The sequence below is a fragment of the Chelonoidis abingdonii genome, chromosome 2, assembly GCF_003597395.2.
Source record: "Chelonoidis abingdonii isolate Lonesome George chromosome 2, CheloAbing_2.0, whole genome shotgun sequence".
In the NCBI taxonomy this organism is placed as follows: domain Eukaryota; kingdom Metazoa; phylum Chordata; order Testudines; family Testudinidae; genus Chelonoidis; species Chelonoidis abingdonii.
In genome coordinates this window covers 80,980,886-80,992,669 of record NC_133770.1, presented here as the reverse complement: position 1 = coordinate 80,992,669, position 11,784 = coordinate 80,980,886, and the positions used below count along the sequence as shown (strand labels likewise).

At 44.1% G+C, this 11,784-nt stretch overlaps 1 protein-coding gene across 3 annotated transcripts in view; it reads right to left on the bottom strand.

Moving 5' to 3' along the window:
* ANO10 (anoctamin 10) overlaps positions 1-9,657 on the bottom strand; it is a 284,686-nt gene extending 275,029 nt beyond the window's left edge. Inside the window, exons 1-2 of one of the 3 annotated variants that reach the window (XM_032784131.2) lie at positions 9,575-9,657; positions 491-643 (exon numbers count right to left, since the gene is read on the bottom strand). In XM_032784131.2, coding sequence (XP_032640022.1) covers positions 491-629 — 139 coding nt within the window. In that variant the 5' untranslated portion in view covers positions 630-643; positions 9,575-9,657. Of the gene's footprint in view, positions 1-490; positions 644-9,489 lie in introns of all 3 variants that reach the window. The other 2 variants (XM_032784130.2, XM_032784132.2) reach the window with 2 other exon arrangements.
* Positions 9,658-11,784: the final 2,127 nt, after the last annotated feature.

Here is an 11,784-nt window from a genome sequence, read left to right as displayed (position 1 = left end):
GCTACTCCTCTCGTTTGGGAGGAGTTCCGAAATCGATTTAAGGAGGCGGTAAAATCGATATTAATGACGACGTCATGTGAACGGATACAGCGTTAAATCGGTATATCGGCCATTAAACCGATTTAAAGTCGCAGTGTAGACCTGGCCTGAATTACCAGTTGATACCACACTAACTTTTCTATGTTGGGTATGGGACACAGGGATAGTTAGAGAACATGCACAGACCAAACAGACACTGCTTACCAAAAAGCCTCTAATCTAGGCACATGCACACCTAGAGTGGAATATACAAAGGGACAAGCACTAAGAAAAAAGAAAAGAAAAGAAAAGTTTATTCTTCCTTTGCTGCAAATCAAATATATTGCTAAACTTGTTTCTCAACAAGTCACTAAGAATTTAACTTTACTATAGCATCAAGACATTTATTTACAATAGACTACCATCAACCAATATAATTTCAAAATCTCTGAAAAGGAACTATTGTATTCACCTCCATTTTTCTTTTTGTCCATAATTCTTTGAGTGAGCCATTCTTTGGTTTCCTCTTTGGTGTCTTTTGCAAGCTCAATAACTACCAGAGGCCTGAAATGATGCTCAAACGTGTCGAATGCAGACCAGCTTTCTTTCATCCTTTGACAACTTGCTAAATACAAAAGACAACAAACATGACAATGTTAAAAATACTACAGGATACACTCTGCAGAAAAAGGAACTTTGCTACAAGTTACCGTTTGTTTGTAGTTAGCCTGTGAATGGAGGCATACCGTGAGTAACAAGCTCAGTGCCTGGTGGAGGGAAGTGCTATGCAGCACTTGAATAAACTCCACTGGCTGTCACTCAACATAATGTTGCCTGCCTTTGGTTGAAGCTATATCCCATTCTCTTTATCTAGGATGACTGTTGCCACCATGTATAGCACATTGCTTCCTCACCACAAAAAAAAAAAAAAAAAAAATCAAAATAAATGGAAGAGAAAAATAAAGGACGACATCTCCCTTTTCCCAACAGAGTAAAATCAGTGACAACTGTTACTAAATGATGAGACATAACAAGAGCCTGAAAATGTTAATTTTGCACATTTGTCAGAGAATTAAAAATGTTAATAAAAAGAACACTAACGCGTTTATTTTGTAATACAATATATTTTGCCCTTACCCAGCTGAGAAAAAAAAATTGACAGACTGGTGATGAATAACATTGCTTGATTTTTAATGATCTTGATAAGGGTGGGTAAACAGACTACGATAAGTTTTCATGAAAATTTTGCAAGCCATCTTTACAAACACTAATTAAAACTTCACAGAACCTCTGTTAGGTAAGTAGGTAAACAGTATTCCCATTTTACAGATGGGTAAAGTAAGGCACAGTGATTAAGAGACTTGCTTAATATCACACAGCAAGTTAGTGGCACAGACAGGAATCTAAAGCTAGGTTGCAAAGAATTAAGCACGTGCACAGCTTTACATGAGTAGTCTCACTGACTTGAACTGAAGTTTTATGTTGACATTATTCCTTAAGCACTTGGATAAAATGTGCTGCAAGAACACATCTTTTTTCTATATGCTTCACAGAGCAACTTAGGAGTCGCTGTCAAAAGAAAAACTGGTCATCTGCCTGCTAAGTACATGAGAACAACAGACTAGATATAACCTCATTGGAGGAAATTTTGTTTTGCTACTGACTTGAATGGGGCCAGAATTTCATCCATAGTCTTTGACTGAAAGTACTGTTTCTCTCTCTCTCATTCAAAGTCAACAAGATTATATCAATCCTATGCAGAATGTCCATTTTTCACAAAAAAAACAGGAGTACTTGTGGCACCTTAGAGGCTAACAAATTTATTTGAGCATAAGCTTTCGTGGGCTACAGCCCACTTCATTGGATGCATGTAGTGGAAAATACAGTAGGAAGATAGATATATACACAGAGAACATGAAATAATGGGTGTTACCATAAGGAGAGTGATTAGTTAAGGGGAGCTATTATCAGCAAGAGAGAAAAAGAACTGTTTGTAGTGGTGATGAAAATGGCCCATTTCCAGCAATTGACAAGGAGATGTAAGGAACTGTAAGGGGAAAGTGGGAGAATAAACATGGGGAAATAGTTTTACTTTGTGTAATGGTCCGTCCACTCCCAGTCTTTATTCAAGCCTAGTTTGATGATGTCCAATTTGCAAATTAATTCCAATTCAGCAGTTGGAGACTGTTTTTGAAGTTTTGTTGTTGTAATATTACGACTTTTAGGTCTGTAATCAAGTGGCCAGGGAGACTGAAGTGTTCTCCAACAGGTTTTTGAATGTTATAATTCTTGACGTCTGATTTGTGTCCATTTAGTCTTTTACGTAGAGACTATCCGGTTTGGCCAATCTACATGGCAGAGAGGCATTGCTGGCACATGATGGTATGTATATATCACATTGGTAGATGTGCAGGTGAATAAGCCCCTGATGGCGTGGTTGATGTGATTAGACTCCAAAGAGAGACTGCTGAATTGGAATTAATTTGTAAATTGGACACCATCAAACTAGGCTTGAATAAAGACTGGGAGTGGATGGGCCATTACACAAAGTAAAACTATTTCCCGATGCTTATCTCCCTCCCCACCCTTACATCTCCTTGTCAATTGCTGGAAATGGGCCATTTTCATTACCACTACAAACAGTTCTTTTTCTCTCCTGCTGGTAATAGCTCACCTTAACTGATCACTCTCCTTATAGCGTGTATGGTAACACCCATTGTTTCATGTTCTCTGTGTACATATCTATCTTCCTACTGTATTTTCCACTACATGCATCCGATGAACTGGGCTGTAGCCCACGAAAGCTTATGCTCAGATAAATTTGTTAGCCTCTAAGGTGCCACAAGTACTCCTGTTCTTTTTGCGGATACAGACTAACATGGCTCCTACTCTGAAACCTGTCATTTTTCACAATAGCTTCTCTGGATTTCTCCATGAAGCATACAGAAAAGGGTATTTCCAGTATAGGTACAGCTACAAATTATAGAGATGCAGTCAACATAGCTCAATTTAAACAATAATTTGTTCCCTATCTTTTCAAAATATTAAAACTGAAATCATGTTTAAAAATCTAATTTATCATTTATTAGCCTGGTCAGTTTCACTTGTGTTTGAAGTCAGTTTCACTTGCTAGTTCGCATACATGGCATAATCCTGCTGCATTTGGTGTTCACAATGTTGAAATAAAATGTGTACATTTTAAGTTAATATATTATGAATACTAGATTCATAAAAATGTAAATCTACATTTTAGATGTAAATCTGTACAAACAGCATGATCTAGAACAGGGGTTCTCAAACTGGAGGTCAGGACCCCTCAGGCGTCACAAGGGTATTACATGGGGGGGTCATGAGTCATCAGCCTCTACCCCAAACCCTGCTTTGAATCCAGCATTTATAATGGTGTTAAATATATAAAAAAGTGATTTTTATTTATAAGGGAATCTCACCCAGGGGCTTGCTATGTGAAAGGGGTCACCAGTACAAAAGTTTGAGAACCATTGATCTAGAAGAATGAGAATAGGACTGGAAGTCAGGAATTTTAATCTTGGTTCTGTGACTAACTCAGTGTTGTTTTAGACAAGTTACTTCAACTCTCTGCCTCAGTTTTCCTATTTTTAAAATGGGGGTAATACTTGTCTGTCCCCAAGGGATGTTGTAAAAATTAGTTAATGTTTGTAAAAAGCTTTCAATATGATTAGCACTGGATAAATGGTAAGCTTTATTAGCTGACAGTATATTTTATTGAAGTACATAGTTCTGCTCCAAAAGTGTCCTGCATAAAAATGGCAGCTTCTTATTCAAAAAGATCTGCTCCTTTTATGTATTCGGAGTCGTATTTTCTCATTTTAGTCACAAAAAGGATTTCTTGCATTACAGAACTGAGTAATTAGGAAGATTCTATTCCATACTGTGTTTTAACAACACCATTGAATAAATTTCAGTCAGTTGCTCCTGTCTGAGATTGCACAAGTATCACCAAGGAGGTTATCTAGAGGCAACAGGGTTACACAGATGTCACAGAGCATAACCTGGCCTGCAGAAGCTTTACTATTTGTGATGATGCACAACATAGGGGTGGAAAAAACATATTTGATCAAGAAATAGGGACATACAAATATGGAACTCCCTTACGCTATTTTACAGCCATCCTTCCAAGCAAAATTGCACTCAGTTTGTGTGCAATAGGCATGTGTACAGCAACTGGCATGCTAGTCTCAACACAAATAATAAACATCCTTCCTACATCAACTGCTTGATGGTCCAAGGGGTACATCCAGAAGGTAATATGGATTACAGCTGACATGCTCCAGAAAGGCATGCCACATCCACTTAGACATGTCACAAATGGCAGCACTCTACGGGTAGGTTGACCAGACGTCACGATATTATCGGGACAGTCCAGATTTCAAGAGACTTGTCCCATGTCCCGACCTTACACTGGTCGGGACATCTGGTCACCCTATATGAGGGGGACCGCGGCAAGCCGGTGCTGCCAGCACCACTCACCTTTCCTCCCTGGGCCCTGGGGCAACGCACAGCTGAGCTCCCGGTGTGGTGGCACCACCCCACAGGGCCTGCCGCCTGGCCAGCAGGAGCCTGCAGAGCACAGCCCTGCTCCTGTCCCAGGCACACAGAGAGGCAACAAGGAGGTCTCGCTCCACTGCATGCTGCAGCAAGGCGAGGCTTGTAGACATGGGCAGCGGGTGCCAGGCAGAGAGCCCCCCTCGGCCCCCTCCCCTCGACCCAACTCGACCCTGGGAAGAAGCCAGAGGGACTGGGAGGGACTTGCCTGCTGGATGCTTCCTGGGAGCCGCTCCAGGTAAGCACTGCTGGGCTCACCTGGCCTCGTGGCAGGTCCCTCGAGGAGGGAGCTCCCCTTAGACCCACTGCCCTCAGCCCCCACCCTGACCTTGTTCCCTTAGCCTCCCCCGCAGTCTCCCCTTTCCCCCCACCCTCAATCCACTGCCCTCAGCCCCTCAATCCTGTTCCCTCTGCCTCCCTCACAGTCCCTTCTCTCCCCCTGATCATCTCACTCCATGGACATGGAAATCTGTCCCAGATTCCAGGCTGTCATTAGTCCCTGGGGCAAAAGATCAGCAGAGGTTTCCAAAGAGAAGTTTGCAGCCTTTGCTCAGACCCAAACATTTTCACTTAAAAAAAAAATTGGTAAATAAATACCCAAACCCATCCTGACACCCATCTGCTCTGTCCAGATTTGCTGTTATCCCTGTTGAGGCCAAAGTGGTTTGAAAAATTAAAAATCCATGACACCATTGTGTTGCTTCCCCCTGCATTGCTTGTTAATGTGATGGACCTGCCGATAATGAATAAAGATGAATGCCCCGGGAGCAATATATCAAGCAGACAGTTTGTCAAGTAGGAAAGTGAATGCTGAAGCCCTCACAAAATCCAGAGGCTTTTCTTAACCTGAGAACTGAAAAAGAGCCAGACATCCTGCATGGGTTTGAAAGTGACAAGAGCGTAGTGACTGACCAGAGCAGTGCCAGGTTTGAAGTGATGAGGAGGGTCTGTGTCATGAAGTCTGCATTTCCACTGAGGACTCTTCCATTGCCAGCATAGCGCTGGTGCAGGTCTGCCGCCCAGCACAGCAATGCTGAGAGGTGCCAGTGCCCATTGCCTCAGCACCCACCCTGACCCTGTTCCCTCAGCCTCCCCCGCAGTCCCCCCGTACCTCCCACCCTGAACCCACTGCCCTCAGTCCCTGCCCCCATTCCATCAGCCTCCCCCACAGTTCCCCTGCTCCCCCCAACCCACTGCCCTCAGCCTTGCCCTATCCCAAATCTCTTCTTCAGCCTCCCCCGTCATCCCACCCCCATTGCTCCCCCTGCTGTCCCACCCCCTCAATTTTTCCCCATTGGCTCATCTCCTCCAGATCCTGTCCCTCTCCCCAACCTCCCCAGCCCAGCCCCATTGTCTCCCCCGCCCCACCTCATGCTACACAGCTCTCTCTACCCTGTCCCATTCATGCTCCCCTCAGCCCCTACCCTACTCCCCCATCCCAGTCCTGTCCCATCCCCCTCAGCCCCCCCGACTCCCCCAGTCCAAGTCCTGTCCTCCTCAGCTCCTCCACCGTGCTTCCCCTAGTCCATCCCCACACACCCACCGATTTTCCTGACCTCCCTCCCCCCAATCTCACTGCCTGGACCCACCCCCGTCCCACTCAGGACATGCAGGAAAAGAAGCAATGGGCTTAAATTGTAGCAAGGGAGATTTAGGTTAGACATTAGGAAAAACTTCCTAACTGTAAAGGTAGTTAAGCACTGGACAAATTACCTAGAGAGATTATGGAATAGCAGTCATCGGAGTTTTTTACGAGGTTAGACAAACATCTGTCACGGATGGTCTACTTGTTATTACTCAGTCCTGCTCAGTGCAGGGGTTTGACTAGATGACCTGTTGATGTCCCTTCCAGTCCTACATTTCTGTGATTCACACTGAATTGCCTTGTGCCACTGTCTAGTAGTAGTGGCACACAGTTCTCTAACATGTAGGTTTATTAAACTGCAGTTAATATACAGTTTAGAGCATAGCAATTTTAAAACTGTGCATGTTCAGACCAACTGAGCTGAAAATTGTGATATACAGTATTCAAAACTATTAAGATGTGGGTTGAAATAAAATCAGCATGAATTGCTCAACAATATCAACGGAATCAGCATTGCGCTGCTATATATTGTAAAACATTACAGCGAAATCTTGCAAGTATTACATAGAATGCCCCCTTGCACAAGTGGTAACTAAGCATAACATCTTCCAGTTTCAACATTCTTAACTTGTATCCCATAGCTTCTATAAGCTGTTTTTTTTCAAACACTGAATGCTGCTAAGTTATGAGTTTTAACAGTTTTTTTTTCTTTTAAACCACAGCACTGAATGTTATTCTAAAATTGTTTTCCAAATATTCTTAAACTCCCAGTTTATCCCCCGCTGATGTTCATTGTGAAAAGTATTGCAGGTCTAATAATAATATTTGGCACTTTTGTAATTCACTGTCCAACATGAGTTTTGTGCCTTTCTCTGGTGGATTTTTAGAGGATAACTGTATAGCTACCAGCTAAGGGAGTTATATCTTGAACTCAAGTAGTAGAAGCTCATGCTTTTAAGTCTGGATGGCTCGGGTTCAATCTTTGGTGACTAGCTATGATGGAGGTTGCAACACTTATAAACCCTTTAATCAGAGGTTCTGAATATGATTTGTTGTAGGCAAAACAAGCCTATAGTTAAGCAACCAAAAATTTAGAATGGGAAGTGTTGAAATGTTGAGAAGCCTTATAATTTTCCCAGTCTGGAACAAACATCCCATCTGAGGGATGGGGGCAGAGAGAGAGGAGAGTGAGACAGGACCAGGAAACTCGGACAAGGAATCCAGAGTGATGGGGTGGGGGGGGCAGTTGAAATCAGATGAGGAGCTGAGGGGGTTAGACAGCAATAGGATAGACATAGACTGGAGGGGAGGGGGAAGAAGGGTCTTTGACTACTAGAGACCACTTCGTTCAGGAGCCTGGAATAGACCCAGGATTCCTGAGTTTCACAGTTCCTCTTCTGTCAGCAGCAGATATCTGTGAAACCCAGTGGCAAAAAAAGTGTCTCATCCCCCTATAGAGCTGATCTATCACATATAGGATGACAACCTACTGTCTCTGCCATCACTTACTCCATTAGCTCAAGAGGCAGAAGTCTGTGCAGGGGATCTAAAGGTTCATTGGCAGGGTTGGAGCCATGTGAGTTTCACGATGATTCCACATGACAGAATTTCTGGGGCAGTTCAGTTTTGATTTTTACAAAAAAACCTGGGGAAATGCATACAGAAATAGGGTGACCAGATGCCTAAAAAGGGGAATCTCAAGCAGGAGTAGAGAGGTTATTTTATCTCTGTATTTGGCACTGGGTGTAACCACTGCTGGAATACTGTGTCTAGTTCCGGTGTGCACAATTTAAGAAGGATATTGATAAACTGGAGAGTGTTCAGAGAAGAGTCACAAGACTGATTAAAGGATTATAAAACATGCCTTATAGTGATCGCCTCAAGGACCTCAATCTATTTAGCTTAACAAAAAGAAGGTTAAGAAGTGACTTGGTTATAGAATGTAAGTATTTACATGGGGAACAAATAGTTAATAATGGGCACTTCAGTCTAGCATGGAAAGGTAGAGCATGAGCCAACAGTTGGAAGTTGCAGCTAGACAAATTCAGACTGGATATAAGGCATACCTTTTCAATGGTGAGAGTAATTAACGATTAACAATATACTAAGGGTCATGGTGTTTTTCTAAAAGCTTTTCCTAAAAGTTATCCTCTAGGAATTATTTTGGGAAAGTTCTATGTCTGTGCTATACAGGCAGTGAGACCAGGTGATCACCGGATCCCTTCTGGCTTTATAATCTCAAAACTAGGTACATCAATTCACATGCAAAATTCTCATTGAATTCAATAGGTGTCCTTGCCCTGTGGCTTGTGGTGCGGGCTGCAGCAGGGGCCATACAACCCCTCTTGCAGCTTTCTAAGGGCCCCTCTCATGGCTCTGTGTGCCTGTGTCTGTTGTTGTTGTCCTCTCTCCCCCACACTCTCCCAATGTGTCCTGATATTTCACTCTTGTGATCTGGTCACCCTATCTACAGGTAACAGAAGTAGAAATGCAATTACTTTTTAGCTGTTACTTTTTTTTTTGGCTTGAAAACTTTTATATTAAATGTATTTGTTCTCTAGTGAAAGGACTGTGTTCACATTATCTACTTCATGATTTTGTTTATAAAGTGCCATCAGTATGCTTAGTTTCCAAACAAGGAGACATAACTTTTGCTCCAAGGAGAAATGATGATCTAAATATTATCATACTGTAATTCAGAAGATAGCATTGTACAGATAAAAGGCGGCTGTGAAGGGCATCAAAGTATATCTTTCACAGTTCAACACACCTGTGAGTGATTCAGGCATGGACGGGGGCGGGGAAGTGCTCTGGTTATCACAAAAACTAGCAAATCCTAGAGTCGGTCTAATTCACTTGCTCACGTTCAAATTCCAATTAGCACAAACCAATTCTATGATGTGAAAAAACCCACGGGACCTATTTCGAAAGGAAGACATTTGATAGTTATTAAATCTCGGTAGCAACTGATTAGCTACTTCCTTTGCAAATCTGGGCACTCAGCCCTGCCGCACCCCGACCACAGCTCTGAGAGGGACAGAGGAGAAGGCAAAGTCGGAGCAACTCCGCAGGGTCCTAGACAAGAATAAGCGTATGCGCAGAACCCTCACCAACGCCCCAGGACTCCTGCACCCCTGACGCCTCAGCCCCCTCCCCCGAGCCCCCTCCCCAGCGTCTCTCGGGTCCCAGCCGTGAGCGGACCCCGGGCCATTCAAGGATGGGCGAGGGAGGCACCGCCTCTTCTGGCGGCGCAGACACGCCAGGGTGGCAGGACTAGCGGAGAGCAGGGGGCTCGCACTCACCCGCTGCCTCTTTATTCCACGTCCGCAGGGAAGGGAGGGAGGAAGCAGAGCGGCTGTGGGTGATGGGAGGGGGCGTTAGACCCACCGTAACAACAGGGAGTGTGCGCCGGTGATAGGGGGGCGGCTGCTCGCGCCAAAAGGGCGGGCCCAAAAGGGGCGCGAGGCGGGGCTGAGGGTAAGAGAAGCGCTCCGGGGAAGCCGCTGGGGGAGCACGCGCCGGGAGGCGGGACTAGGCCGGAGGAAAGCGCTTGCGCGCGCTCGGAGACAAAGACGGAGGAGGCGGAGTAGGGGGAGAGAAAGGACCGCGCGAGCCAAAGGGCGGGACTATAATGTTGTCTGAGAGCTTCCCCTCTCCTTTCGCAAGAGCGGTTGGCCCCCGCGGAGCTGGTTTATAGCCGCTTCGAGGGCCTGTTTCACACAGGGGCCTTACAGGCCTCACACATCCATGACCAGTGGTCCTGCGCCCCCCCCAATTACCAGTCACGCCATGGCTTGGCCTATCTGGCAACCGTGTAAGGCAGCTGCTGCTGCTAAAAATGGCAGTGCTGCGGGGAAGGCAAAGGCTTTGCTTGGGAGTGTACAGAACCATGTATGGTGCATACGCCCCTAGGCTGCTGTGTATCTGTACACGCCCAAGCAGTGCCTCGCTAGCCCACGCTGCTAGTTGTACCCGTACTGGGGTGGGGAGTGCAGTGTCCATCTGCCACATGAGGCTGCCAGCATAGACCTGCTGCATGTTGCTCTTTAGCCTCCGAGTGTGGGGAAAGCACCAGGGTTCTGGGAGTGTGGCAGCACCCCGGGCTTGAAGTGGTTTTCGTTCAGATGGACAGGTTACAGTTTTGTTTAATGGCTTTCAGTATCCCCACTATACAAATTGTTCCAACGCTCCCGCTCCCCATGCAGGCATCAGAGATCTACATGTCATTTGTGCCCATCTGCTTTGCCCTTCTGTCATGCTGCTCCCTGCCATCCGGTATCCTGCGTTTCACCCTGTAACTCCTCAGATATCATGGCTTCCAACAGCAGTAGCTATTCTGGGCTCCTGTACTTCAATAGTCTCCATTATGCAATAAGAAGTTAAAGAAAACAAACTACTTCCTAATACATACATGAATCTCCCACTGGCCCACAAAATCTTATTTTCCCCACCCTTATCCTACCTCTCCTTGCTTTGTTGCCTCCTGTTTGTTCTAGTCTTAATTTAAGGACTACCCCTGCAAACCTGTATTACAGGGTGTAGTAAGTACTTACAACCCATTGATTTCAGTGGGATTATTCACAATAGTAAATGTTAAATCCATTTTATTTACCTATTGTATAATTTCCTGCAATCTGGAGAGCACTTTCTGTTTGTACAGGCATCTGAAGAGAACAGTACAGAATACAGTTAATTTTCTAATATTTCCAGTATCAGACTTCAAAAAAAATAAAAAAGAATTGTCACTCTTCTCTCCCCCAAATCCTCAGGAAATTAAGATTATATATATATATATATATTATACACACACACCACACACACACTTGATCATAACAGATGAGTACCAATGTTACAGAAAGAAAAAAATTTCAAGGTCCTTGCCCAGAGAAAACTATTTCCTGACCCCAAATTTGGCATTCAGTTTAACTCTGGGCATATGAGAAAGAATCAGTCATTAAGCATGTAATTCTGCTGACACATCAAAATTACTAATTTTTTCCTTGAGTCCTAGTAAAAGTGGATTCTGTCAATATGTCAAGGCTTAATTAAAAGAAAATGTAATATAAAGCCTGAACTGGCAAGAGTCACTCCATACAAGCAGGAATTGTTGCCAGTAGCTAAGGATAACAACAGTCATGTTTAAGCCATCTCACACATGAGAGACACAGTTTAAATAGTTACAAAGAGGATTTGGTTCTCCTCTGTTGCTACAATGTGGTAAACATTATAAGAGCCATTGACCCTAGGTCCTGCTCTGGGAGGGAAGGTTTAGCTTATCAAAACTTGTTCTGGTCCCAGTCTCTAAGTGGACACCAATGTGTTGAGCCTTATATAAGTACTTTTCATCTGTACATTACAAAGGAAGGTAAACACTTATTACTATCTTCATTCTACTGATGAGGAAACTGAGGCACAAATAGGTACAGTGACTTGCCAAAGTCATACAGCAAGCCAGTAGAAGAGGAAGGGACAGAATCTACATTCATTATCACAGCATAGAGACCATTAGGTCAAATATGAATCTTATTATAGCTGTAGAGGAAATTTTCCAGTGATATGTAGCCCAATTTTCACATGCTAGCAGTTGTATTTTCCTT